Here is a 27,077-nt window from a genome sequence, read left to right on the forward strand (position 1 = left end):
CTCTCCCTCTCTTTCGGAGTCAATGCTCTCCCCCTCGTTTATCCGTCTCTATCTCTCCTTCTCTCTCCCCTCTCTTTCCCTACCCCTCCAATTCTCTTCCCTCTTCCTCTATCACCATCCACATCTCAACCGGTTAATCTTTCTCGCGTGACAACGCAGCAATCCTCCACTTTACATCACACCCTCTTCCGCTCCCCTTCCCATACCACTACCCTTGGCTCCATTCCGTACAAATATTTCATCCAGATCACCTCGATTTCAACTCGTGCTTAAACGCAATACTCCCCAAGGGCTTTAGTTCGACGTTGAAATTTCACAATTCGAAAACATTAGCCCTTTCCCCTCGAAGCTCCGGTCTTTCGTCACTCGAAACCTTTGGCAAGAAACTCATTTGCAACGCTATTGTCAACGATGAAATTCCAAGATTCAAAGGTATTAAGGTCCTTTGTCATTGGAAAGCTCGAAGCTTTTTTTTGTGAAAAGCTTCCAAGAAGAGTAGGTATATAGGTACGTTTATTATAAGAGCTCGCATTCCTTGTCCAAAAGGTGAGAAATATTTAGCCGTGAAATCTATGGAATGTTTATCTGGATTATTCACTCACTGATGCATTCACTCCCCCTGTAAAACTTGCTCAACGGCCGATTGACTTCGCGACATAATTACGCATCGTGAGTCCTCGCAGAGCGTGGGCGATTTAATTTCAAGGACACTATTCTCGTTTCGCAGGCTCCATAATTAGGTTTAGTTCGCTCGGTACTATAGTTTTCACGATTACAGGTACGAGGACGGCCCTTAGGGATGCATTATTCTAGGGAAGAGAATTGTTTGCTTCAATTGCTGTCGTTGTTAATTGCAGCTGACAACCGTTTATATTTTCGAGGTCATCCTCTCTCTCTCTCTCTCTCTCTCTCTCTCCGTAGGTCTTGTCCAAGGGTAGATATTTATCATCGAAGATTACTTGCTTAAGTGAGACTATTAGCTTTGACAAATGTGAATGCAAAATACTGCGATGTATTCGCTATTAGTTGCTGCCTGTTGTTTCCATTCGCCATTAAACTCTGTAAATTATTATCCATCCTCGGCTCGATCTATTATTGCAGTTTTCTTGGAGCGTGTATTGTCCTGATTTATCTGTATCGGGTCTCGATGCTTCAGCCACATCAGGTCGATTAAAACTCCCGCTATCTCGGTATTTATTATAATAGCACGAAAGCTACTTTATCAGGCGGAAAGAGAGAATTTTTCATAAGATTTTTTTTTCTTGTGGGTAGAAGAATAAGTAGTATAAAAAAAGAAAGGAGGAACAAGTGTACTAAAGTACGCTGTATATATACACACATATATATATATATACGTACAGCAACACCCCCTCTCCTCCATCCATGCCGCTTTCCAGCTTTCCAACTGAAATTGGTAAACTTCCTCCCTCATTTTAAGTAGCGAAATTTCATTATATGTACAAAATAAGAAACTCGTCCAGCCACTAGTCCTAATAAAATGAAATCAACCAACTTGTCTCAATTTTAAACCCAAACTACCAAGGGAAACAAGGTCAGACCAATTTTCCCCTATAGATTTATTTTTAATTTAAATTGGAAAACCAAAGCTTATAGGTATTTTTGGAAATGCGTTGAGAATTTTGTACAGAAGTAGTAAAACTTATATTTATATACAAATCGGTCATCGTGTGGAACCATCTAGTAGGCTGACGAATCATCGCTAAGTAAGTTAAAATCTCATGCTTTTTCCAAATTGGATTGGGTGATTCAGAAAAATTCTATCAAGAATCACACAGTCTCGGGAAATCGAATATGAGTCACGGGGCTGACTGCGAGTTCTGCATTTCTATATGAATTTCTAGCGAAGCATCGATGGATTCGATCCAAAATCTCGACACGATTCATCCGGACAAATCTTTCGCGTTGTAGAAACTGAGCCAAACAGGAATTCAATCTGTATAAGCATTCTGAAGAAGACTAATAATATCCTATTTTACTTAATGCGTGTAAGAACCATGTTTGTTTAACGTTACTTGTTCAAAGATTAAATTATGTATCGATATAATTGTGCAATATTTTGTTGTAATGTTTATATTTATATAAAAAAATATGTGTAAGTTAAATTAATAGCTGTCCAATTTGAGATAGTTAAAAATATACTGCAAGATGCGCTCTCTTCCAATAAGGGCAGGGAAGGAATCAGTGATTACTTCCGGTTTTGAAATATTTCATCAGCACTCTTACAAACTTTTAGCTATGGTTGAATGCTAAACTGTCAGCGGCTACGACGACACGTGTGAGTTTCATTCTCTCATCTGCTTTCGTAACATTTTTACACTCTCCCCTCCATACCGCGTATACAATTCTCTTTCTTCTTCTTCTTCTTCAAATACCTGCAGCTTTCGCATCTTAAAATAGCCGCGAGCATTCTCGAATCTCTCACGAGACGCATTTGCGAGCTATAAAATCAACCCCAGCCGATCCGGTCCGGATCTTCAGAATTTCTACCTTGTCGTAATCCTCAAAGAAAGCTTCTATCGGAAAAATATGCTTGCTAGTCGATAGTCCCACTCATCTCCCTAACAATATAAAAAAGACTGATTCAAAGGTCACGATACAAGATTTTCGTATAACGTTTTAATGCTAAATTTTCGTTTGCATCTAAAAATGATTGAAAAGTGCATCTGGCAATTATTTCTTAACAATTGCATTACGGTCGCTGATGGTATTTTCGAATTTCAGGAGATTCTTTTGCAATGTATTTTACACGTGGAAAGAGAAGTGATGCGTGTATGAGAAAAATTCGCTCAAGGTGAAAACTCGAGGGAAAAGCTCGTTTAAAGTCCGTTTAAAGAAACCCCTGGTTTTTTCCTCTAGTTGGGAGTAAAATATTTTTCTTGAATTGTTATTTTGGCAGAGCGATTTTTCTTTATTCGAGACAATTGTTTGAGTAGTTTATTGTACTTGGGAAAAGTTTAGAGATTTGTCTTGCTATAAATTTTCTGAAAATTCTCAATTTTTCAAGAGCTTCCGATTTAATTACGAGCCCAAACCATTTCATTTATGTAGATGAAGCAATTTTTCAGGTTTGATACAACTAATCAATTGTATTCAACCACCGAATAATTCTTAAAGCATATTTTAATTTATCAAATGAGATTGATATAAATTAGAATAGATTTTTCTGGATTAGCTTCGAGTCTGCGAGTGAAAAATTACTCTTTTAACCCTTTAGGTGTGCGGTCTTCGACATATTGCAAATGTAATACAAAGACTGTATAACAATAAAGAAACAATTATTATTCTAGAAACTAGTAACTAATTGCAACCGAAAATAAATTTTTATGAAGGTTTGTGCCAAGAGCTTGTTTAGGATCAATTTGCACTAGTTTAGGGGATTCTTTGATGAGAGCTGAAAAGGGGAACTTTTCTGAGCTTGTATGCGAGCTTTAATATGTCAGTATCAGGCGGCTCTCTTTCTCACGAATCCCCGACTTTCATTAGAAGCAGGGAAACTCGCATTGAACGAGCCATTTGGCCATTTGGAGATTTCTCATGAACTCGTTTTCGTACTTCGAACACTTCTACGATCATCCGCAGAATCTTTGCGCTCGTTCGACTATTTCCAATTTTATTATACCAAACGACGTAACTCTCCCTGCTAAGTGGAAAAGGGAAGAAGTCTCCGAACCCACCTTCGACCATGAATCATTCATGTTTCGCATATGATTAAAGGTCACGGTCGCTATTGTAACGATTGCAACGAAAAATTCTTTACAGTCCGAGAATAAATGTTCTCTCCCTCAGGCTAACCACAAGAGCCCACGTGAGACGACAGGCTTTTCAATATATCACTAAAGTTCCTCCCGAAAATTTTATTATCGAATCATCTTATTTTCAGCATAACCATAAAACTTTCTCCAAATTTTATCACGAGATTTTACCATATTTAAAATAAAATCCCCCTATAAGGTTTATTTGCAAATTTGCCAAGCAAGCCTACAAATTGATCGAAAACTTTTTATCGCCAGCTAGAAATATGTTTTTAAAGGAAATTTCGCAAGCCTTTTCATAAAGAAGGATGTAATATTTCCTGATAAAATTAAGATGAGTTTGTTATTTTTAGTTTTTATCGAACACGTGCTAAGCTTTTGGGCCCCTAAATAGCTTGCGTAAATATTTGTCTCCGTTTTTCCTCTTCTTCCTTGTGATCACGCACACAGTATAAGGTACAATATACGTATAGCAAATATGTGTATATGCGCGAGCACGTACAAAAACAGAGCTAAACACAATCTCATGTGCGCTTTGCGAATCCGAACATACACCAGCTACTGTCCTTGGCTAACACGTACTATTTTATTTCGTAATGTAGTACCTACGGTATTCTGAGAAAAGAAATAGACAACAGAATTTTTAAGCTAGCTTATCGATGGTTGGATTAAAAAAGAAACTTCCATTTTCAGTTTTTAATAAAATTATTATTTGTGACAAATGCATTCCTCTTTTAGCATGCAGAAAATATTAGCAAGGGTTTACTGCCAGTGGCAAACAGAGCAATCTAATTATGCTCACGTCTCTTAACAATGCTTTTCATCCCTTACATAATCTAACAAAGTACCTTAATAGTTTTTGAAAGCTTTATCTGATAATGAATTTTTACGAGACGCAAAAACGACGATATTGACAATTCCAATGACATTCATTATTTTTCTGAAAATTTATTGTCTCTCTGCGTGGGCCGAGGGTTTCGCGCATAATGCTAATTTATCTGTTGCGCGCAAATAAGTCAAAACAGAAGAAAATTCATTGGGGAGAAACCATGGCAGCTTCGCAGAAATGAGATTTATTACGGTTCTCGTTACACCGACACGTCCAACTCACGAGCTTTCAATGAAAGAGAAAAATAAAATGCGATAAAATTTGTCACATCAACTCACCAGTAAAGTTCCATTATACTTTATGGTATTGCGAAAATCTTTATCCACCTCTTGCTTCTCTCTTACAAAAGAACTTTTTAACTAATTACACGAAACGATAGTAGTCATCTATTATATGTCTCTTTAGCTTATTACTTCAATTTTCTTATCAAGCTGAACCTAGTTATTATAAAAGAATTAATGAATTATAATTTTTTATATGATTGTAACTCTTCACAATTCTAAAACGTGTCGGTATGTGACTTCTTTTCCAAGAATTATTATAAAGGGCGAAATACGAAAAGTATAATCGCAATTCTCAATTGTATCGCTAGTAACATATAGGAATGTGTTATTATCACTGATTATATAAGATTATCGACTGGTTGAAAATTTAATCTCTTCTATTTCAAGAATGTTTCCTCCCAATTGCCAAGCTTTTGTGTCGTAAAAGGATATTTTTTGTCCCCATCTGGATTCTCACCTTCAACAAGCAGAAAATTAATACCAGCTCTGGCCGCATTGTTCAAAAGGTATAATGAAACTATTTTCTCATGAAACCAAACCTCCCTCTCCCTTTCTCTCTATCTCTCTCCCTCTCCCTCTCTTCAGCGTAACCCCTTATTACATTTTCACAATATTATTGCGTTTGTTTCTGACACCAATTCTTTCCCGCACCATTCCAATTTTCTCTACAATCCTATTTCTTATACCTTACCGAAAGCTGTTCTTTCCTGACTATTATTTTACATATAAATTATACATCTCTGCCCCTCTGTCACGTCGCTCATGACTTGGATGTCGAAGAATATTTTGACCATAAAAGGTTTAACTGCCGCGACGCAATATTCATTTCTATATATATTTCAGTGAATTATTTATTTCTAGCTCTATATATCTATGAAGCATGTTATAAAATGAAAAGAGGTACTTGAAACAAATTTTTAAGGTAACAAAAGTATACATAAATACACTATAATTCGTATAAAATATAATAATTCACCGATTTTTATTATAATTTAAAATTTTAAATTACGTAAATTTTAATGTGTAAATAAGGTTACAATTTTTTTATGAGTTCCGTCAGTTAGTAGGGATTAAATAGTAGCATCGGGGATATTTGATGAGGATAGAAGCTGGAAACTAATTTATCGATCAAATCCAATAATTCCACGAAGGTTCTTCTCGTTCTTTGCTGGAGGATTTATAAATTGATCAATTTGATAAAACACTGGGGGAGCCTACGGCGGTCAAAGACAATCGCCGATGGGAAGATCTCCCACGGGATGTTCACTCTTACAGCATCCTGGGACGCCATTTGGGATAACCCACTTACTCCCCAAAATACAAACCTTTGAAAATCGTCCTACATCACAGAATACTTTACCGGGTTTACACTGCTCAAACTACCCGCTTGATCCAGCAATTATTCATTCTCCTTTACCACAGTTTACCTGACACAACCACCTGAGAAAATTCTTGTCATTTTTTATACCTATCAGCATTCCTTTCCTCCTTGAGAACCATAGTTTTCAAACTAAACACAAAACAGCAATTATCAAATCTTAAGTATAGAAAATTTAGTTTCTTCTTATTTCGTTTACTTGGAAAAAAAAACACAAAAAAAGATATAATATCGAGGACTTTAGAATATTATCAAATAATAATGTCACTTTTAGTGTCTACAACTTATCGAATCCTTACAATTTCGGCAGAGTGTTACAAGAAAGAAAAATCATTGATTTGTGTCTGACATAAGCCGGGCTGCTTCCCTTGGGGGCTTAGGTACGTCATTTAGGACAGTCGGACGTTCCTGAACCAAGGGGGCGCTTTCCTGGGAGGGTGCTCGTCTTTCATACGGATGACTCATGGGATTTTGTACCAAGACCCGAGTCCCGGAAGGAAATTGCAGGGAAAAACTGCCATACCAACTGTCGCTTCATCCCTGAATTTTCCAATGCAAGCTTCTTAAATATTTGGCCTCTTTCAATCATTATTCCTCGCGCTAAATTAGACGTTCCCCACTGAAACTCTCAATTTTCCCATTAAAAAGCACCTCCAACTTTAAAGGAAACTTTGCAGAAAACGAATATTAAGGATGTACAAGCTTTTACGATACAGTATCAAGTTTGCATTCATTTCACATACAGCTATATTTTTACTATTATTTATATTAATATTATTATAAAGATTCATTCATTTTTATTAAAATATTAATATGTTTAAGAGATTATGTTAAATTAATGACCGAATTAAAAATTTCCTAGAGAAAAGTTTTGCATAAAAGGACATATACCTCCTTATCGTGATTTTTTTTTTCTTAGAAAAAGAAAACGATCATGATGAACAACAAACTTTTTAGTAATTTAAAAAAAGGATGATAAAGAATTATACAGCTTCTTCCTTTGCAGGGCGAATATTAGTATTTGGAACTTTAACATAGCATTATAAAAATAAGGACTCTTTTTTCTCACTGTCCGAATTAATAGAATGAGAAAGAAAAGTGCATTTAAAATAGCGTGCCTTACCCTCGAGCTCATAGTAATTTCAAATTTATCCAGCATGAATTCTGCTTTTAAACATTACTTCCTATATGTTAGAATTATATTTTGGAAAACGAAAACACAAAGAATTTCCTTTTACAATTAATAAAAAATCATCTTTCGATCAAAGAGGATAGGGAGTCGCTTTTTGCTTTGGAGCTTTCAACGCATAATCTCAGGTGCAAATTAACTTCATTGAACTTGTAGGACGAGTACAATATCCTAGCTGTTATGTTTGAACAACCCTGTTCTAATTAGGGAATAAATGGTGAACTATTATTCATGTCGTTTAATTAAATTTGGCTATCGATTATAAACTACACAATGATTTAATTAGTATAAATATACAATTTTTCATACAATTTTCTTTTTCTTAATATTTATCTTCTTTCCTCTTACCAAAAATTACATTTAAATTTTTTCCTTTTCAATAAATTTGAATGTCTATTATTTGTTTATCTTATTACTAAAACTTTTTTTTGTTTTATTATATCTATATACGTAATTGGCCTAATATCAATTTTAATTATTCCTTTTTTTACTGTTTAATATTTTTATTACATTATTAAATATTTCGCTAATATCTTATTGTCCTCATCGTTTTGTTCCAGAAACAGTAATGTTTCCGGAGAGAGGTCACCTTTCGAAGGATCTTGTTGCAGTGGACATGGAGGAGCCGTGAATAGTACGGACAGTGAAATAGAAGAAGTCTCAAAATACAGAGTCGTTCTACTGGGTGATTCTGGGGTTGGAAAAACTGCTCTGGTATCCCAATTCATGACGAGCGAGTACATGAATACTTATGACGCCAGTCTTGGTAAATATATTCTACTTTTCACTAAAATTTTTTTCAATTTTCCTTAACGATCGTCAATCGGGGCCACCCACGTTTTAATTTATTTCACTTTTTTTTCTCTCTTATATATTTTCCTTACCTTCTCAACCATATTCTCGGTTATTATTTTAAATATATGCAGCCTGCAATATGTTCAATTGTCCTTACTCTAATAGTTTCACACGTTCCCACAAAAGTTATTTTTATTGCAACGTGTTTTCCTATATTAATTTCGTACATGCGAAATACGAGCAACTTATTGCTCGTTGCACGATATCAACTTATTTCCGAGAAAAATTCTGCTAAAACAAAGAAGGGTGTAGAGAAATTGTTTGCGGTGTGGAAAAGCTCACTGGTGCTGGCAGTTAACTTTGTCATGGAAAGTAGGAGAAACGGTGGGAGGTACAATGTAGAAAATCGTAAAATGTCGAGGCAATGCAGAGTTACATTTTCCTGTGAGAAAATACAGTAGTATAAGCAAAGAAATTAGCATACGTGCATGATTTATAGATTCATCTGCGTAATTAAATTTATTGAATTTAACACTCAGTACCTACAGTCTTTACGAAATAACCATGAATAATCATTTTATTGATAAATCGAAGAAAAACTATCACGTTTTAAGGGATTGCAGTAGTATAAGTAAAAGATTTGAGTATTCTGGAGTAAATTCAAGCATTTTTATTCGTTCACTTTCATCTAGTACTATCATGGTATGTTCGTTTAATCTGAACTACCAATAGTCTCTAAAATTATATTATTTGCAATCTAAAAGTTTGTAGGGTCTCTTAAAATCTATGTTAATAAGACGTAAGTTGAAGAATGAAATTACTATTTTTTTTTTAAATATAGTTAAATGGACGTAAGCATATACAATTTGAAAAGCAATTTTAGAGGGTTTCCAACTTGAGAGCAAAGTATTTATTGCTTTCATTCCGTTAGACGGCATTAAAAATTTAACACGTATTTCCGTTCTACTTTAAATTCGCCAGACCATCCCCCTTTTTCGCTCAATTGCCAAAGAGTTTTCCAGTTTGTAAGCTAATGCTTCAGTACTAAAATCAAGAGGACATTCCAACGTTGAACACAAATTTTGTACATGTAAATCAGTTTAATTAGTATTAAAGTTTTCCCATAATTAAGGATCTTATTGCTATAGCGGTATTTTACTCTCTATGCTGTTACACTGGTAATCCAAAACATGTTATAAATCTAATTAGAAATTAATGAGGTTATGCCACGCAACTGGAATACGTTAGAATAGAAAAAGAGTAGGGGAGAGAAAGAGAGAGAGAGAGAGTACAATTGGAATCAGCCTTTGGGCCAAGTCCTAGGAAGTCGGATTAAATTAATCTGGATTATACATTGAAATTATTTGGATATGACGTCAAAATTCAATAGTTTCCTACAGTACTACTTATGATCAATACCAATGTTAAACCACAGAATCTTAACGATGCGTCTAATAAGGGATTTGAAACTAGAGTGAATAAATGCATTTTTACAGACTATTGACGCGCGGATATTGATTAATCTATTAATAATATACCTAATTCGTAGTGGATTTTACCAAATCAAATAATTAAGATAGTTCATGCAGTAGATAAAGCTTTCTTGGTCAAACATACTTTAAAGATGAAAACGATAACACACATTTATGGTGTATAAACACTGATAACATATTCCTAATTAACTGAAAAATATAATAGAAAATAAGATATTTGACTAGTATACTATATAATATTCAACGCGCACTTTTATAATTCATATTTTTATTGTTTTTTTAAAATTGGTTATTTTAATGCAAAATGTTCAGTCTTGGCTCATTTTTAATTTATGAGTAGTCTTTAATCGTGAAATTATACTTTACAAATTCTCAACATGTTAATTTACTAAAAATGCGGTAAATATAGTTTTTCATTCAAAATTTTTATAAAGTCCAGAGTCAGGCAATTATATAGAAATTAGCTTTTAGCTTAATTGCTGTAAATAATTTCGAGAAATTAATAAGTAAATTTCTAAATTATAATTTTATAAATAAAATGACTAATCTTAAATTAAAATTAAGGAAAAATATAAATTTTGCGAACAATAAATTACTGATTACATGTGAAATAAAATAGAGAAAAAATATAAGTAATAAAATTAAATTAGATGTCAATATATACTAAGTAAATGTCTTATTATTTATTATGTTTGAACATTTCGCCATTAAATATTCAATGACATAACAGAATTTTGATTTCTTCAAATTTAAAGCACGTCTAACTAATATAGTTTGATTATAATGCATGAATTATCTTAAATTTTCTTTGTTCTCGTATAAATTAGATTAACTCTTTGATCTCGTTTTCATATTTTGTTAAATTAAAGCCTTGTCCCTGAAACGTCACCAGCTGTAAAATGTTCCGCGAAGGCTCCACAATTGAACAATTTATCATCAAGCAGAACGTTATTTAGAGAAAATTGGTCACACACTTTCCATATCCTGTTTAGAATTAATTAAAACTTGAAAACGGAAACTGTAAGAAGAAAAACTCATCTGCACCTTTGATACTCCTCAGTCCGAAGTTCGACTAAACTATTCTGTTTTTTAATGAATCTGTAAGATTAAGAAAACCTCGACACAGCCTTCAAATAATTCGAAAGCTAATTGGATAATGAAACTTTCCACATTCACTATGCAATAATTATTAACCATATTATACCTACTTTTACGTTGAGTATTCAAGTTTTTCTCACAAACTGTACTTAAAACTTTCAGAATATCGGTAATTTGTCTTTTTCTCTCGAGAGACTTCCAATTGAAATGTTATCGATTAAAAATACAAGTTCTAAGGGATCTTATCAATATTCCAAGAGTATTTGGACCAATTAATAAATTGTTACATCAATGTCTCTGCATTTCAAGAAAATTTGCAAACAAATCAAACGTACTCGTGATTAAGCATGGCTGCCTGTTAATGAGTGGCAATTGTGATAGAATGGCTTAATTTGGTAGCATGTTACTATGCAGAAGTAGCTAGCTGCAGACTTGTAACGAGCTTCATAAGCCATAGCATCTCGTGGAACAAACGCAACTGAACGCAACCTACACAGCGTGCGATAATGGCCATTCCGTGTCGCAGCTTTTACCGCAGTTCAAGTAGCTCAACTGCCAGGCCAGACAGTCCCAGACGCGACCTTCCATCCCCAAGCATATTCATTATTTTTATCCTCTCGAAGGGTTCCAAGGAAGAGTGTCGATCGCCAATGTATATATATATATATATATATAGAATGGCCAAGAAATCATTTACTATTCAATACTATCATAATCGCATTCGATATACCATTACGTAATTTTATACTAATTGCATCTGCTTCTATATACCCTACAACCCACAAAACTTGTTACCTCAACATTGTTAAATATGTTTCAACAAACTCGTTATCATGATACTGCCGGAACAAACTTTCCCTTATATAAACTCTGTCCTTTGACTGTCCTAACTGATTTTTCGAAAAACAAAAAAATACTCCTCTTTATAGGTTTTTATTTAAATAGCTACCACATTTCTTATTAAAAAATTGTGTTGCTATTCTGATTAATATTAAACAATTGATATATTATGAATTCCATTTTTTTTTTAAATTCTTTTGTGAGGCCCCGGTATTCTTATGCATTATTCTATAACGTTAAGCAGACGTCGCCACTGGTCTTTCCGCAGATGATGAATTTGGCGAGAAAACAGTATCTATCCTTCTTGATGGTGAGGAATCCGAAATGATCTTCATCGATCATCCTCATGTGGAGATGAGCGTAAGTATATGAATTTTTCAATGATAATAAGCACGATTTTATAAATCCATTATAATATTATTATTTTAATGGATCGAAAAATTGCTTTCGTGCACATTTATGAATAATTGATTGTAAAATGCAGCATAAAAGGAAGCGGAATGAGTAAATATTTAGTAGAAAAGGGAAATTCATGAAATTTATTGAGAAAATAATAATCGGTGAATGATATTACAGGTTAATCGCTTTAATGAAAATGCCAACTGTACTGATCTCATTTCTGATAGCCTAAGCTAAATTTGTATTTACGCTTCGTATATATTTTATATCATTGGTATACCGAAGAATAACATTGATTTCGTCTCGTGTAAAAAAGTGTATCCTCAGCTTAGAATTTTCAGCTTTTGGTGAATAATAAGCCACCACGGTGCTGGCTTATCCCACGCAAAATTCTGGAATTTGAAACTTTTTAAAATCACGGATCACGTTTTACTTTAATACTTATTCAAAGCCGTAAAGCCAATACACGATTTTCATTCCAACTATCTAAAAGTAATATTAAAATCTGGTGTCTTTTCGTATTTTCTTTTTTCAAATTGGATTTATATCATTTTACTTTTTGCATTTCTTATTCTTAGTACGTCTTTTTGCCATGTGCAAATATACAAATAACTCGTCAAATAGAATTAACGTTAATTATCCTGCTAAAATTCTGAGAGGTAATCGCACGCTCTCTTATCTACATTTAAATGATTAAATTGATTATACACGCTCGAACACTCTTGTTGCATTTCCAATAAAATATATTTGCATAAGGGATTCTCGTTTTCTTTCTTAAATATATTACCATAATTTAACCACGTTAGATACGTGTTTGAACTGTTTAGCTGTTTTCACCAGATTTATTTCTGCCTTTTCACATCCCATGCAAAGATTACAAAACCAAATAAATCGCTTCAAATGTATTTAATACATTTGTCGTTAGTAAAATTAACTTTTATCGAATTTAAAGATAAATATGTATAATTTTGTATTTTAAAAATTTTTTCGTATTCGATTATCTGCAGTTTTGAGTCTTGTTCAAAGTGTTCTTAAGTAATGATGAATAGGACTGGCTTTATTTTTATTTTTTTTTTATGGCTGAACTTTGCAGTCATGTTCGTGGTCAATTCTTCCCCATTGTGATTACTGGATGCAATCGTTTCGCGTGAAATCATTGCGACTTCGACGGTAAAAACGTCAACCACCGACTACGCGTTAACACTATCTTTTTAATTATATTTTGCATTTCCAAAGAAACCACGGTAATACTTATTCTTGTAACTGTTCCTGAATTTATGATACGTACAAGACGATTTGGTAATTAGTTCGACTGAAAACCCTCTAAATAGATTAAATCATCAAACAAAAATAAATCTGGCTTCAAATGTTTAAATCTCTTTGAAGAACCATCAACATTACCGCTCGTTGCTTCTAATAAATTTTAAATTGTTTTTTCGAAACGATCTACATAATATATAATCCAATCCAATTATTTTCCAGATAGGGGGGTATATATACATGAGCTCATAATTGCCTAGCTCATTAATAATAATAATCTGGAAAGCTACCAGAATAATGTAATAAAAAATATATACTCCCCTTTTGAAGTTTACAATTTTTATTCGAGAGACAAGTTTTTCTATCAATCATATCTATCTTGCTTTTGCTTGTACCATTAGGAATAAAATTTATTAAAATACCAAGTTATAAGAATTTTTCTTAGAGCGAGTGATAGATTCTTGTTTAGATTTTTGGTTAAATTCATTGGCTTCAGGTGGAGAATTCATTGTCGACGTACGAGCCCCATGCTTGCATCGTGGTTTATTCCATCGTGTCACGTGCCAGCTTTCAAGTAGCTGAGGAGATACTAAACTACTTGTGGAGAGAACACCACACTCAGGAACGATCAGTCATTGTCGTTGGCAACAAATCCGATCTGGCTAGAAGTCGTATAATTTCAGCCAATGGTAAATAACTTTATCAAAAATATGACCTAAGTGATTTTATAATTTATAAATTTTCTGCACTATTAATTTTCTTTTTTTATTATCTTTCGTTTCTCTTCCGAATTTCTACCCTATTTTATGTAAAGTTGGTTTATGAGATGACTTTTGATCGCAGAGGGAAAGCAGCTGGCAACCTCGAGAGAGTGCAAATTTATAGAGACATCAAGTGGAATTCAGCACAACGTGGATGAGCTTTTAGTGGGAGTACTGAAACAAATCCGGCTGAGAGAATCGCGAGACAAGAAACAGCGTCGTCAGGGCAGCAGTAAGGGTAAAATACTACCCAAGTTACATGGAAGCAAGACCGTGCTCAGCCTAAGCTTAGCTAGGGAAATTCTTCAAAAGATATGCTTGAACGACAGCAAAAGCAAAAGCTGCGAGAACCTTCACGTACTGTAAAAAAATGTCAAACTACCCTCCCTTTATTTTATGCTTAAATATCAAAATGTCCATATCTAATCCTGTTAATTAATAATAAAATTCTAATTTTACTGAAAATTCAATGTTGTGAATTATACGAGTTAAGTGTATTAAAGAAAAGTTGAGCAATTTCTAGGATTTTCATATAGTAACTAATCGATGATTGCAGCAAGGCTGCTAAATACCGTTCGATATAAAGTGAATTTTATTTTCTTGTCGATTGATAATATATTAGATATTACATGGCAAAGCTGATTAATGGAGGGCAAGAGGCTAGAGAGAACCAAGCTAGGATTGAAGTAAGTAAAAGTCTACTACGTGTATAATTTTTAATAAAGGCAGCGCTGGCTCGTTGCTCTCTGTCGTTTTCTAAACTAAAAAATAAATTTTAAAATTGACTGTTAGATTTCTTGTCTACCTTGTATGGATATAATGAATTAGATCAAAGTTACACGATGCAAAATCTACTTTGTCAGTGTGCATAAAACTTGATGTTGAGAAAGTGTAAAAAATTATATCAATTATCAGTATGATACAAGGATTTCTTTTGTATACCTTTTTATAGAGACAGTATTACTATATATCAATAAATTTACATGAAATGAATATCCCCAAGAAAATTTTAAACATTGTGCTTGGTTAGAAACAGATGGAAAATATCATATTTCCGTTTTATCATTTTCAATGGGCCAATTACATATAAATATGGCCCTATATTCGAGTAATATACAGTATTTTTTGTCAGTTTACTACAAAAATGATTTAAAAAATAAAGGACTAAAAGTGAAGAAATATCAATTAGTGAAAGGAGGTACTATAAAGCAATATATTTTTGATTGAACAAAAAAATATTATTCTCGATTTCTTTATATATATATATATATATATATATATAAATTGAAGAAAGAGCAGAGCATATTGTATCCGTGACTATTTGCAAACTACACTATTTTAATACCAAAAGAAAAGCAACATGGAGAATCTGTTATTGTGTTAGATGCAGGGTACGTCATGTTCAAGACGCTGGTCGTCTTCACCTAATTCAACGATTATCGGTCTATAAACGGATTACGGGGTATACCGTTTTAAAGAACTCATATCGATAATTCTTCAAGAAAGCATTTGTTTGCAAACAAGTTTCAGACAAGAATTGTTTAACTTCGAAGGGGATACAGTGTAGCACCATTGGTCTGATCTTGAAATGTCATTTAAAAATCAAATTAATATTAACATCTTCAGTCCCTTTAAAGTCATTTAAGTTTCTTTTTAAACATATTCGCTCAAATACTTTTTTGAAGAATTATCCATGTACTTTTTATAAAATGGGACTCTCTTTATTATATGTATACTATACATTTAAATTCAAATGGACGTATAGATGTGATCACTTATGATGTTGCATATCTGCAATCGTATAATAGAAAACAAAACTATCCTAGACATATTAGGTACAGGATTAATTCATACCAGCCTGAAAACCGTAGCTATAACAAGGATAAAAGGATGCTTAAAATTTAAATTTATTAAATATTAAAAATTTTCCAATTTCAATCACTCGATTGGTCAATGGATTACCTTAATTACAACTAATTGAGGAAACTTTTAATTACAACTTTTCATCTCGAGTAATCTTTCGGTTAAAGGCTAAATTTAAAATTTGTTTAGATTAAATTTTTTATATTTCTATTGATGGTTTTTGGATTGCTATAAATTAATCCGACACTCCGCAATAGGGAAAAAATGTGGTAAAAATGATTATCAAAGAAAATAAAAAGTACACGATGAAAATGAAGAAAATGTGTATTTCTTATTATTTATTTGTGTGTGCAATGCCGAAAAGAAACACAAATAGGTACATGTAATTAAAAAAAGACCTCCTATAGCAAGTCTCTCAGCTTTTGTCTGTTTGTATTATAGCTGTGTTAGATCAAACTTTCTGATGTAGTTAAGAAATTATTGTTTAAGTGAGCAATGTGCAGACGAGTAGACACGGCCTAAAATCGTATAAAATGTGAATCCAAGTCAGTTTGGCTCCACATACGTCTCTCTTTCTCTCTCTACATACTAATAATGTACCTTATACAATAATATATTATTATGTACTGTATGTATATGTATATCTATGGCTGCCCCTTAACAATATACATATAATATAAATCCTAATTTATTGTTACCAAATTGTTTAAATGACTGAAAATATTGTAAATGGATAATTTTTCTTTTTATAGAAAGAATTTATATTCATTTTAAAACACACATATATTCATTAAGTATTAAGCCATCAATTTTAAGAATATTTATTCATATATAATAACAGTGCGCCATATAAATATTTGTCTATTTTTATATATTATTCGTTGAACCATTCTTCATCCCCAGTAATATATATAATCTCATTTCACACAAAATTGTACGTATTAAATTTTGTCTCTTTTTTTAAATAACATTAAAAAACACAAAACTCCAGTTTTCAGCATTAGTCTCTTCATTTATTAATTTAATTTTAAAGAATATAAATCGCGATCTTTTTTACACACACACACATTAATGCAAAGTATGAGAAATATTTTAATAAGTAACCTCGAGAATCTATTATAATATATCTATAAATACACGACAATCAAGTTATTTTTATATCATCTCCACTGTAAAACAAATATATATCTCTGTAATAAAATAATTAATGTTTATGCAAGAACGAGTTACAATTTTCTTTTTCTGTTTCTTCTCTTTTAAGAGATTTAACCCTTATTGGTGATTTTCTGCTTATAATATTGTATAACCGAAAACAATCTGATTCGAGTTTCTCTAATAATGAGTTTAGCTAACTGTTATAACTGTACTATCTGCATTTTCGGTATTTCTGTCTATACATTTTTCCGATTATGTTATAAGCATCTCACCGTAAATATAGTTATAGACAGTGCAGAAAGTACAAAATTAAACGAACAAACTGTAATAATAGTCTGTTGTATAAATTGTTCATAATTTGGATATAACTATTTTTTTGTACGTCTAGATAGCTCATATAGTGTCAAAAACGTTCGTAAAACGCTTCGATGTGTCAAATGTAGTCCGGGCCCTGGGATGTTCTGGGAGGCTTCCTTCCGGCTGCCACTATTATGCTACGTGAAGACGGCATAAATTTTTAACAGAGCTCCCCAAAGGTAAGAAATATAAAATATAAAAACTGTTCTTTTCTTCAACTTATGTTTTATTTCCTAACCAACTCTACAACTTATTGCAACCTAGTCTTAAATTTGTTTAGAATATTTTATCCAATATTGAAATAACAGCTATTCTATTATTGAAAAAGCTTTTTTTAACCACTTTCGTACGATTAAATATTTCTTTTATGAAACTTTTGTAAAGTACCATCTCTGCCACCTGTTGGATATACATTATTTCGTATTACTTTTATCAATGTTTTGGTTCGCTGCAAAATAGGAGGGACAGACTGTCTCGTCGGTAAAATAGATCAGGTAAATACACAATATGGCCAAAAGATTGTGTGGATTGTGCGTTCTAAGCCGTGAACAGAAGACTTTATCGCTGATCAAACTGTTTCATTTTCACTTCCCACTAACTAAGCTTACGTAAGCCGTAAATGAGCAATTAAATAATTATGGCCTTGGCTGGTGCAAGAAAATTTTCACGGGAAGATGTAAGAACGGCTGATCAAGATGAAAAGGTAAGTAGTTGTCACATTGACGTATCTCCTAATTAATTAAAAATAAGGATAGTCAAGTTTAGAAACAACAGCGGGAAATCTAATATTTTATTATTACGTTTTAGGAGTTTTTGTTGGAACATGACAGTGACCCTGATGAAGATATGCTATTTAAGTAAGTTTCAAACAGATTATATTATCTGTTTGTTTCCTCTATATTATCTTTAATATGACTTTTTATTTATATATATTTGCATGTGTTACTGATGTAGCCGACCAAGTACATCAATGGAAGAGGAAAGAGTAGATGGAAAAATGGATAGGTAAATAGTTTATTGTTTTAAAATTGTTTTGCAGAATTGTTGTAGATTAATTAGTTGATGGTTAATCCTTAAGTGTGTTTTTTCTTTTACAGTGTACGGCTTCAAATTCAAGAAGTCACTGATGTCATGCGTGTTAATGTACAAAAAGTAATGGAGCGTGGAGAGAAGTTGGAAGATTTACAAGAAGCTAGTGATCGCTTAATAATGGCTGGAAATGAATTCAGAGATACTGCTAGAAAAGCCCAACGCAAAGCCTGGTTACAGAATGTAAAATCCAGGATTATTATTATCACTATTACCCTCACTGTGGTTGCATGTATTATTGGTAAGAAATTTTGTTCACTTTCCTTAAAACCGGACTCATCGAAACTGTTTGCATGGCATGTACCTGTTACTTATATTCTTGTAATGTTATCCAATCATTAATTTGAACTCAGACAAGTAACATACAATTGTATAGCTCTAACATGTTTATTACAAGAAATGTTACTTCTTTCATATCTTTTATCCGGTATGTGGTTAATCTTCTTTCATTTGCAATCTTAGTAGTTAGTATGTCGCGTATCATTTTCAGTTCTGGACATCGTGGTGCTTTACCTGGTTCTCAAATAACAAACGCGATGTTCCCAAGGTCGATTTGATCACTTAAAGGTACCAAAGCTCTTCAGTAGAATTATTCATGGATTCTTCACAGAATTCTTTGTTCTCCACACTTTAGACAATTCTTCATTTATCATTGTATGTAAACAATAATTTTTTTAAATATTTACTGTTATATTGCATAACTTCAAATATTTGCATGCTTCTTTCCAAAAATTGGCTTTAAACCATATTCACAAATAACTATCTTTTTATAAACATTACATTATTTATGCAAAACTTTATTTTTCAGCTTATATTGTCATCCAGAACTCCTGACTGATTCAGCTATAGAAGACATGAGAGGCTAATATCCTATTTATAAATGTAAAATATTTTCTCCTCTTATGGTAATGTTTATTGTATTTTTAAGTCTATATAAAATATATATTCTATTATTTTTCTTTACTTTCCTAGCTATTTTTAATTCCTTGAAAAATTACAAACCATTAATGTTTAACAAGAGAAAATACTGCTATAATTTTAAATATTTATTTTTTTATTATAAAAAGAGGTATAAATTAGATTATGATTAAAGTTAAGATATACTTGAATTCAATGTGTTTATAATTATTTCTAACTCATCCTTATCTAATTCAATACATTTTATGTGTTGATTTTCTTTATCCTCAAGTATTAAATCAAGTTGCAAAAGAGGTTCTCGAAGCGATGCCATTTTACTAGATCCCATAATGAGCTGTCAAATAAGCAAACTATGTTAAATTCCAATAAATAGAATATGTGATAATAATGAATTATCAAAATTACCTTTATTCTCCAATCAAAATCAATCAAAGTATCTCTTTTTCGTTTAGAATTTTCTTTGATTAAAGCTTTTAGAAGCTGCTCTCTACGTATTTTTAAGCACGTTAAAAGATTGAGCTGAACGTGCTCAGGAAGTTCATGATACTCTTGTGGCATCTAAAATTTAATTGTTACTTATTATTCATAATTAGTTAAAAATAAATATTTTACATACCTTTTCTTCTATCAAATATAAAGATGCTGGATTTCTCAAGAGTAAAGAAATTAATTTATAAACAGTGTCATATTCCTCCTTTGTCCAGCCAACAGTTTTGACAAACTTATAATATGAAGGCCCTGGATGACCACAGATCTCATCAATGCATGAATTTAAAAGCTGAAAAAATTGTACTAAAATTGTTTGCTTCAGAAAACTTTTCAAAGATTAATTTGAATAAATTTAACATACCTCTTTTAACATTTTACTTTTCTCCTCACTAAAAAGGCTAATATAAGTTGACTGAGTTCCATCCATGATTAACCTTATCTGAATATTTTACTTATCTCTTTGTTCCGTTAACAACAAAGAAATATCAAATCTCAAATCATTTCATTAAATTTATAAAAGTTTTATTTCAATCATTTCAACAAACAATTTTTGGTTCCCTTACTTTGCTCGCTATCCCCATTTCCCGTCCCCGTATTCCCTGTGTGTATGACGGGTATGACCGATGCCGTGTTCCGTTATTGACTGTAAGTACTAGTAATCTATAGTTTGCGTGACATAAACTATAGATTTTCAGTACTCACAGTCAATAACGGAACACGGCCCGAGTATGACGCACCAGCGCACCAGGCCAGATGCCCATATGGCAATATGACACAATAGTCACAATACATACATGGCGTTTATAAATGTTTTGATGCATTTAAGAACGGTACCGGGGGTGTAGTTAATTAAACATTAGACTGGTAAATAAATACGAAAATTTAGTTGGTTTTGCGTGTAAGAGAACTAAGGACTACTAAGGAGTCTAAGAAAGTAGAGATTACAAAAATTTCAAATATCAATGGGGTTAGGAGCTCTATCATGTCACCTGAAAAAAGGGGTTGATTTTTGCTAATTATTTTTTTTTAATTCTGTAAATCGTAGAGTACTAATTTTTTTATCATTTTGTTTGAAAAAAATTTAATCTGTTATAATTATTTGAGATTTTTTTATTCAAAAAGGATGGCAAAATATTCGTTCAGAAAAACAATTAAATCATCTTACATTTGGTCTAGTTTTTCCTTAATAAGTTTTTAATTTTAATATTTACGGAAAGAAGGTTCCTAAATGAAATTTTTCTAAAACAGTTGAAGCATATATCAGCTAACTACAATTTACAAAAGCTGAAAAATTTATTTAATGTACAAAAACAAAAATCAACCCTTCTTTTGAATGGCGAAAGTATAGTCCCCTCCCACCTGGTTGTTTGAATTTTCGGGCTTTCTACTTTTCTAGGTACTCCCTACACGAAAAAACAATAAAGAAAATTTTAATATTAATTTACGGATTGAGGTTGTTTTTTTTAGCTAACTTGACTATGGTGCCGCACCAAGCATTGTTCGTACATGCTATAGATTAGTCGTTAAGAATTCAAAAAGCATTCAAAAAGAGTCATCAAGAGACACCTCAGAAATTGCTAAATATTAATATTTTAATCCAAAGCATTAATTGAAGTAATGGCTGTACTAAATTCCAAATAGTATGAACAACTTAAAGAATAAAATGTTAACGCTTAAGATACTTTAAATTTAAAATGTGTTATATAAAAATATTTTCTAGTAGTACCTAGGATTTGATATTTAGTACAATATGAAAGAAATACATATATTTAATGTGTGTTTCCATAAAAGGTTAAAAATGATCATTACAATTTGATACAGCATCCCTAATGTATGACAAATTATCACTTGGCCTTACAAAAGTTCCATATGATTAGAAATTCTGACGATGCAGATTAAAATAATTACAATTTTTTTTAAACGATGTTTTATTCGTTTCTATTTACATACTGACTTTTTTATTTATCGAACTTTTATAATCTTCTTTAAATATGGTAACCTTTCGCGTTCAGGAATTTGATAAACATATAATCCATTTAAAGAAATTACTTTACATTGAGTTATAGCTGATAAAGTTTTTACATATAGCTCTGTCAAAGCAGTTCTACGATTAGTATTAATGGAATATGCCATAGAGTTTAAATTTAAAATAAGTACCCTGAAAGAAAATACCATTTGAATAAAATGTTTTCAGTCTAATTAATATAATCAATACATTACTAAACCAATTAATATTCTAACAATCTACTTACACTGCTTCATCTGGTTTGAATTTTAAGTTTTCAAAATTTACAGAAATAGTATTATTAATTTGATTTTGTTTAACTGCATCTCCTAATTTATTAAAAATAATAGCATGATCTAAAATGGAAAGAATGTAAGATAATAATAAAGAAACTGATATACATACTCAAAATATTTAAATAATGGTCTTACCAATAATATGACCTTCTTTTGTTATTAAATTGTTATAAACATACTCATTCCCTCCAAAGGTTTTCTGCAATAATGATGTTATATCATAATCTTTGTTAGTTCCATGCAACTTTTGTGGCACCGTTAAATATGTAATTATTTCATCAGCTGGATAAGGGCCAATGTACATTGGATATAGAGATTTTACAGAGTGATATAACAGTAAAAGCATTTGGTTAAAAGTCATGATACTTTTTTTTTCAAAGTCATGCTCACGTGGTAAAGTAGCCAAAGCTTTCGATATTATATTCAAATTATAAATATCCAACGATAACAGGCTTGTAGCATTTTTCAGAAAATAATATTCTGTTTTATATAACAATCTTTTATCTAATATTTGTTTTACAAGAAATCTCCAAGAATTTGATTTATAGTTTGCTTTTTCAAATCCTGATATGAGATAGGATAATGGACCTGCTGGAAACCTGCTTAATAGTGTTTCATCTTTTCTACATAAAGAGGTTATATAGTCTAAGAAGTTATAATGTACATAGTTCATTGTGTTTAAAAAGTTTAAAATAGTGGTACTTTTTAGGAAATCAACATTATTTCGCATAGCTGTATGTACACATATTGCTACGAGATTTTCATTGTAGTGGAGAATTTTACTGTAAAAAATAGAACAAAATTATTTCACCAAAAATATAAAAAGGACAAAAATATTTTTTGTATATTATATAAGAGAGAATAGTTAAATTTAGTACCCATTTTTCTTTTTCGTTGCAATAGGCAACAATAATGAAATAATTTCATTGTCAGTCAAGTCCAAATGATTTTCCATTATTATCTCTTGCATGTTATTGACAATTTTTGTGCTCAAAAGTAGTGGAGATTGTAAATCCCATAAGGATATAAGAATAGGTACAGCATATTTCAATGGTACATCTTTAGCATGCTTATTTATTCCCAAAAGAATAAGAAGTGTAGTTTTATCTGCAATTTCTAAATGATCTTTTTTCATCTGTGTAACAAGGCACAGGGTTGTAACCAAAGTTATTAAATTATCCACACTTAATTGACATAAGTTTTCTTCAAGTGAGACAGGTAAAGATTCTAGCAAAGCATCTCTTAATGGACATTCTTCAATACTTGTTAGAATATAATATAATTTACAAATGTTTTCAAGAGATAAGTCATTTACTGAAGCTCGTATAATTTGAAGTAACCCTTGTATAATATTAGAATTTATAGGGGTATTTAATTCAACAAGTATTTTTAAAGCATATAAAGTATGGTAATGATCTAAAGATCTAATATTCTTAAATAATTCGTTACAGACATGATCATAATAAGAAGCCTCTACATTACTCTTTTCTAATTTGTAGCTTGAGCTTGTTCTGCTCATATTCTTCAAAGCTTGGAAAATCTCATATTTACTCATAGATTTGTACTTGTTATTAGTTATACTTGTAGCTTCTATATTATCAGACACTTCCTTATCTTTACAGCCTATAACAGATGGTATCCCTAAAAACCTTGTTATTAATTACTTAAGTATAAAAAATAAACTAAATGATATATTTTGTTATAATTACCAGTTGGTGCACTGTTGGTCAAGCGAGGCAGAAAAATGGTTGATGCACGTGGTTTTAACAAATTTCTCAGAACCTTTTCAAAAGGTTCAAGTTTAGCTAAGTACATGATTAATTATACTTTTATTTTTTAATGACAAATTATACAAATTTGTACATAATTCACATAATCATGTTTTGACTTTTAGGTTATGCTAGGTTAGGCCTTGGGAATTCTTAAATCTTGTTTTAAGTAGAAAAACAAATGACTGAAGACTATAATTGTTTAATCAAATTGTATTTACATACACATATATTCATTTTTTAGTTGTGATTTCATACACTAATAACTGAATTCTTTCATCGTAATGCGTGTGTGCCTCATCTTTAAAACTTATTGCACACACATAACATCATATAGCATAGTGCTGTATGTGGGCATAGCCGGCCTGTAGCTGTATGCCTTGTCTTGTATCAGTTGTATGTACTTGTACCGGCCGAGGCTGGCCGAGGCCGAGGCCCGAGAGTCGCAGTGAGCCCTGAGCCCCTGAAGTCAGTCTCCAGTGTCTCCACTAGTCTCACCAGTCACCACGACACATCTCCCGCATCTCCGATCCGATTTCCAACAATATTTATTGATCAATCTTTAACGGGTAATAACGAATTAAAAAAAATAACTTTTTCGAACAATTTAAAAATCCCAGATAAATTTAAAAATCCCCCCGGACGTTCCCGTAAGGTTAATAAAAGAGGTCAGTGTCCGGGGAAAAGAATACAGATGGCAACCCTATGTGCAAACAGCAGTCAATATATTATAAATTTTCTTGAAGATTTATTACCGGCTTCCGACACCAATCAAGTAGCTGAAAAATTGAAAAAAGTATAGCCTTATTTTTTGTATAATAATTAACAACAGAATCAGTTGAATATGAGAAATAACGAATATTCTTGTATTGCAGTCTTTTATATTTAGTAAATTGAGGTTAAAGCATGAAAAAACAAGACGAAAAAAGAAAGCAAAGTATTTAAGTGCAAGAAGACGACAGCATTTAGGACTTAATAAAATAGGCTGGAAGAACAGTCTAAAATATTCTGATCTTTTACCTTTAAATAAATTATGGATAGAATATATGGAGCAGATGTTTGGTAATAAAGTATTTCTAGATTTTCCTAAAGAGCCTACTCATCCAAGTTGGGATAATTTAAATCAACAATTGATGAAAGCAGATTTTCATGGTGCTCTGATAACTATTGTAAAATCAAGATGTCCTAGTTTAACCGGAAAGAGTGGCATAGTCGTACAGGATACAAAAAATACTTTTAGGATATGTAATGCAAATGACACAGTAATAAGTAAGAGATTTATTTTATTATAATACAGGAAATGATCAGTTCCCTTATATACAAATAATCTTTGTTTCTTTCAGCAATACCAAAAAATATTGTAATAATAAAATTATATTTGCCTTATAATGTAACACTACAAATACTTGGAAGACAGCTTGCTATTAGGCCAGCAGAACGAACAGTAAAAAAGTGCAAAATTCCAAAATCATTTCAATTATAATGTAACACTTTTTTGTACACAATTTTTTAAAAAAATAAAAATAATTGATAAACTCAACTTCTTTCTTGCCAGCATTCGATAAAGTAACACAGAAGTTTAAAAGTTATCCAGCAGATGGTGTGGGCTGACCGCAGAAATTTTAATTTAAAACAAAATTATTCGCGCGTGACTGATTGATACAAAGAAAAAAAATATTACAAATAATATTATGTAAACTTTTTACTGGCTAAAAAACATTGATTTATAAAAGTAAAGTGTATATCTAATAAAAGAAAATAAAATGCAATATCTTTTTAGCAATACCCAAATCTCGAGAGAATGGTTTTTCAAAGCGTCAGCTTTACATACACTGAAAGCTTTTCCATGCTAGGAAAGTTAGCAGCAAATTTTGATTTCGAATTCTTGACGTTACAATAATACTCTTCTGAATTATTACAGTGTTTCGTTCTGTCAAGAGATAAACAAAACTTAAGGACTTTGAGGGTAAACGACTAAGAAGTAAAAACAAACTGAAATGACTGTTTTTTAACTAGTTGAGGACATCTCGTAATCGGTCTTACTTTCAGTTTATAGGAAAGTTAGATGGGAGAAAAAGGCAGAAAAGTAATAAAGTAAATATAAATGTATATGCAGAATGTAGCGAGAGAAATAGAAATATTTCAGTTTCTCGTCGGAAATGCATCCTTGGGGGGATGAAATAATGCATTAAAGTCTCCGAGAACATGTTTGCGCCATATTTTACTATGCATAGTATATCGTGGCATCTGGAACAGCTGATTTCCATCTAGACTGACGAAACTTTGTGACCAATCTCTGAAATGTAAACAGGCACGTTTGGTGTAAGCCAGATGGCAACAATAAGACGTAATTTAAGTTTGCCTTGCAGCTTCTCACGTTATATGCCGAGGAATCGACTGATGAGAAATTTGTTTCATCAGTCTTTCTCCATTGTTATCAAATCCTGTTAATCTATCATTCTTAGACTATTCAAACTCCCACAACTTATTCCTAATAATAATTATTAGGGATAAAACATGGAGATTGAAATTTTTTTTAAAAATGATGAATGGCACTCTGTTCTTTCGCAAAGGTATAGAAGAAGGATATAAGGAAATGAGTTTTTGAAACTAATAGAGCGTAAATACACGAAGGAGGAGAAGGAAAATTTGCAATATATAACACAGTGTTTTGTCAGGATTTCCTTTGAAACCATGAAATTTCGTTCTAATTTTAACTTGGGGCGTAACCGAAGATTTTGGTTTGGTAATTATTCGGCTTTGTGCTTGGCTTCCTGAGCATGAAATCTCTATATTGGATCTACTAGCCTTGATTGGCTAGCTTTGCGAAGTTTAACTTTACGAGGGCAGTTTATCGATTTCTTTGCTGTCTCATAATCCATCTTGGTTGCTTTAACCGGAGCTATTCTGTTTTCTCCTCTTTTTTTTTCACAAAAAGTATATAGCTCATTCCACCATAAAATAAAGCTATAGTAAG

General features: G+C 31.9%; 5 protein-coding genes across 10 annotated transcripts in view; 3 read left to right on the top strand and 2 right to left on the bottom strand.

Annotated features, from left to right (window-relative positions):
- The window catches only part of Rgk2 (Rad, Gem/Kir family member 2), a 32,840-nt gene extending 15,883 nt beyond the window's left edge, over positions 1-16,957 (top strand). The window contains exons 4-7 of one of the 2 annotated variants that reach the window (XM_066746755.1): positions 8,074-8,279; positions 11,984-12,099; positions 13,895-14,087; positions 14,242-16,957. In XM_066746755.1, the coding sequence (XP_066602852.1) occupies positions 8,074-8,279; positions 11,984-12,099; positions 13,895-14,087; positions 14,242-14,525 (799 nt within the window). In that variant the 3' untranslated portion in view covers positions 14,526-16,957. The remainder of the gene's footprint in view (positions 1-8,073; positions 8,280-11,983; positions 12,100-13,894; positions 14,088-14,241) is intronic. The other variant, XM_066746756.1, reaches the window with a different exon arrangement.
- A 1,065-nt stretch (positions 16,958-18,022) lies between these two features.
- On the top strand, positions 18,023-19,586 carry LOC136785724 (vesicle-associated membrane protein 3-like). 3 transcript variants are annotated; one of them, XR_010824701.1, is made up of 6 exons: positions 18,023-18,237; positions 18,342-18,391; positions 18,489-18,539; positions 18,632-18,864; positions 19,114-19,277; positions 19,432-19,586. XR_010824701.1 is itself a non-coding variant. In XM_066746955.1 (6 exons), exons 1-5 carry the CDS (start codon positions 18,172-18,174, stop codon positions 19,149-19,151), a joined length of 438 nt encoding a protein of 145 aa, XP_066603052.1. In that variant the 5' UTR covers positions 18,023-18,171; the 3' UTR covers positions 19,152-19,190; positions 19,432-19,586. The 3 variants fall into 3 exon arrangements, 2 of the variants coding, with proteins under 2 accessions (XP_066603052.1, XP_066603053.1); XM_066746955.1 differs by having other exon boundaries at positions 19,114-19,190; XM_066746956.1 differs by lacking the exon at positions 19,114-19,277.
- A 110-nt stretch (positions 19,587-19,696) lies between these two features.
- Positions 19,697-20,648, bottom strand: LOC136785722 (COMM domain-containing protein 8-like). The gene is made up of 4 exons (XM_066746954.1): positions 20,392-20,648; positions 20,158-20,319; positions 19,947-20,099; positions 19,697-19,875 (listed from the first exon to the last, which is right to left on the bottom strand). Exons 1-4 carry the CDS (start codon positions 20,455-20,457, stop codon positions 19,717-19,719), a joined length of 540 nt encoding a protein of 179 aa, XP_066603051.1. The 5' UTR covers positions 20,458-20,648; the 3' UTR covers positions 19,697-19,716.
- A 308-nt stretch (positions 20,649-20,956) lies between these two features.
- On the bottom strand, positions 20,957-24,426 carry LOC136785563 (uncharacterized). Of its 2 annotated transcripts, none has more exons than XM_066746665.1 (5): positions 24,041-24,426; positions 23,210-23,954; positions 22,467-23,113; positions 22,283-22,391; positions 20,957-22,188 (listed from the first exon to the last, which is right to left on the bottom strand). In XM_066746665.1, exons 1-5 carry the CDS (start codon positions 24,144-24,146, stop codon positions 21,993-21,995), a joined length of 1,803 nt encoding a protein of 600 aa, XP_066602762.1. In that variant the 5' UTR covers positions 24,147-24,426; the 3' UTR covers positions 20,957-21,992. The 2 variants fall into 2 exon arrangements, with proteins under 2 accessions (XP_066602762.1, XP_066602761.1); XM_066746664.1 differs by having other exon boundaries at positions 20,959-22,188; positions 23,210-23,972; positions 24,041-24,423.
- Positions 24,427-24,571: 145 nt separating this feature from the next.
- On the top strand, positions 24,572-25,842 carry Pop4 (ribonuclease P/MRP subunit POP4). Of its 2 annotated transcripts, XM_066746667.1 has the most exons (4): positions 24,572-24,896; positions 24,976-25,162; positions 25,244-25,369; positions 25,444-25,842. In XM_066746667.1, exons 1-4 carry the CDS (start codon positions 24,795-24,797, stop codon positions 25,581-25,583), a joined length of 555 nt encoding a protein of 184 aa, XP_066602764.1. In that variant the 5' UTR covers positions 24,572-24,794; the 3' UTR covers positions 25,584-25,842. The 2 variants fall into 2 exon arrangements, with proteins under 2 accessions (XP_066602764.1, XP_066602763.1); XM_066746666.1 differs by having other exon boundaries at positions 24,581-24,896; positions 24,976-25,369; positions 25,444-25,838.
- Positions 25,843-27,077: the final 1,235 nt, after the last annotated feature.

The sequence above is a fragment of the Prorops nasuta genome, unplaced genomic scaffold, assembly GCF_024137725.1.
Source record: "Prorops nasuta isolate Cenicafe-Biocafe unplaced genomic scaffold, Cenicafe_Pnas_1.2 PNAS00003, whole genome shotgun sequence".
Taxonomy (NCBI): Eukaryota; Metazoa; Arthropoda; class Insecta; order Hymenoptera; family Bethylidae; genus Prorops; species Prorops nasuta.

Excerpts from the sequence above, each read along its gene's own strand:
- LOC136785724 (XM_066746955.1), top strand. The coding sequence starts at position 18,172 with ATGGCCTTGGCTGGTGCAAGAAAATTTTCACGGGAAGATGTAAGAACG. Across the intron at positions 18,540-18,631 it reads GTAGATGGAAAAATGGATAG|TGTACGGCTTCAAATTCAAG; the intron begins GTAAATAGTTTA and ends TTTCTTTTACAG. Across the intron at positions 18,865-19,113 it reads TGTGGTTGCATGTATTATTG|TTCTGGACATCGTGGTGCTT; the intron begins GTAAGAAATTTT and ends TATCATTTTCAG.
- LOC136785722 (XM_066746954.1), bottom strand. The coding sequence starts at position 20,457 with ATGGATGGAACTCAGTCAACTTATATTAGCCTTTTTAGTGAGGAGAAA. Across the intron at positions 20,100-20,157 it reads TATATTTGATAGAAGAAAAG|ATGCCACAAGAGTATCATGA; the intron begins GTATGTAAAATA and ends ATTAAATTTTAG. Across the intron at positions 19,876-19,946 it reads ATTTTGATTGGAGAATAAAG|CTCATTATGGGATCTAGTAA; the intron begins GTAATTTTGATA and ends CTTATTTGACAG.
- LOC136785563 (XM_066746664.1), bottom strand. The coding sequence starts at position 24,146 with ATGTACTTAGCTAAACTTGAACCTTTTGAAAAGGTTCTGAGAAATTTG. Across the intron at positions 23,973-24,040 it reads GACCAACAGTGCACCAACTG|GGATACCATCTGTTATAGGC; the intron begins GTAATTATAACA and ends CAAGGTTTTTAG. Across the intron at positions 23,114-23,209 it reads GCAACGAAAAAGAAAAATGG|TAAAATTCTCCACTACAATG; the intron begins GTACTAAATTTA and ends TATTTTTTACAG.
- Pop4 (XM_066746666.1), top strand. The coding sequence starts at position 24,795 with ATGGCAACCCTATGTGCAAACAGCAGTCAATATATTATAAATTTTCTT. Across the intron at positions 24,897-24,975 it reads TAGCTGAAAAATTGAAAAAA|TCTTTTATATTTAGTAAATT; the intron begins GTATAGCCTTAT and ends CTTGTATTGCAG. Across the intron at positions 25,370-25,443 it reads TGCAAATGACACAGTAATAA|CAATACCAAAAAATATTGTA; the intron begins GTAAGAGATTTA and ends TGTTTCTTTCAG.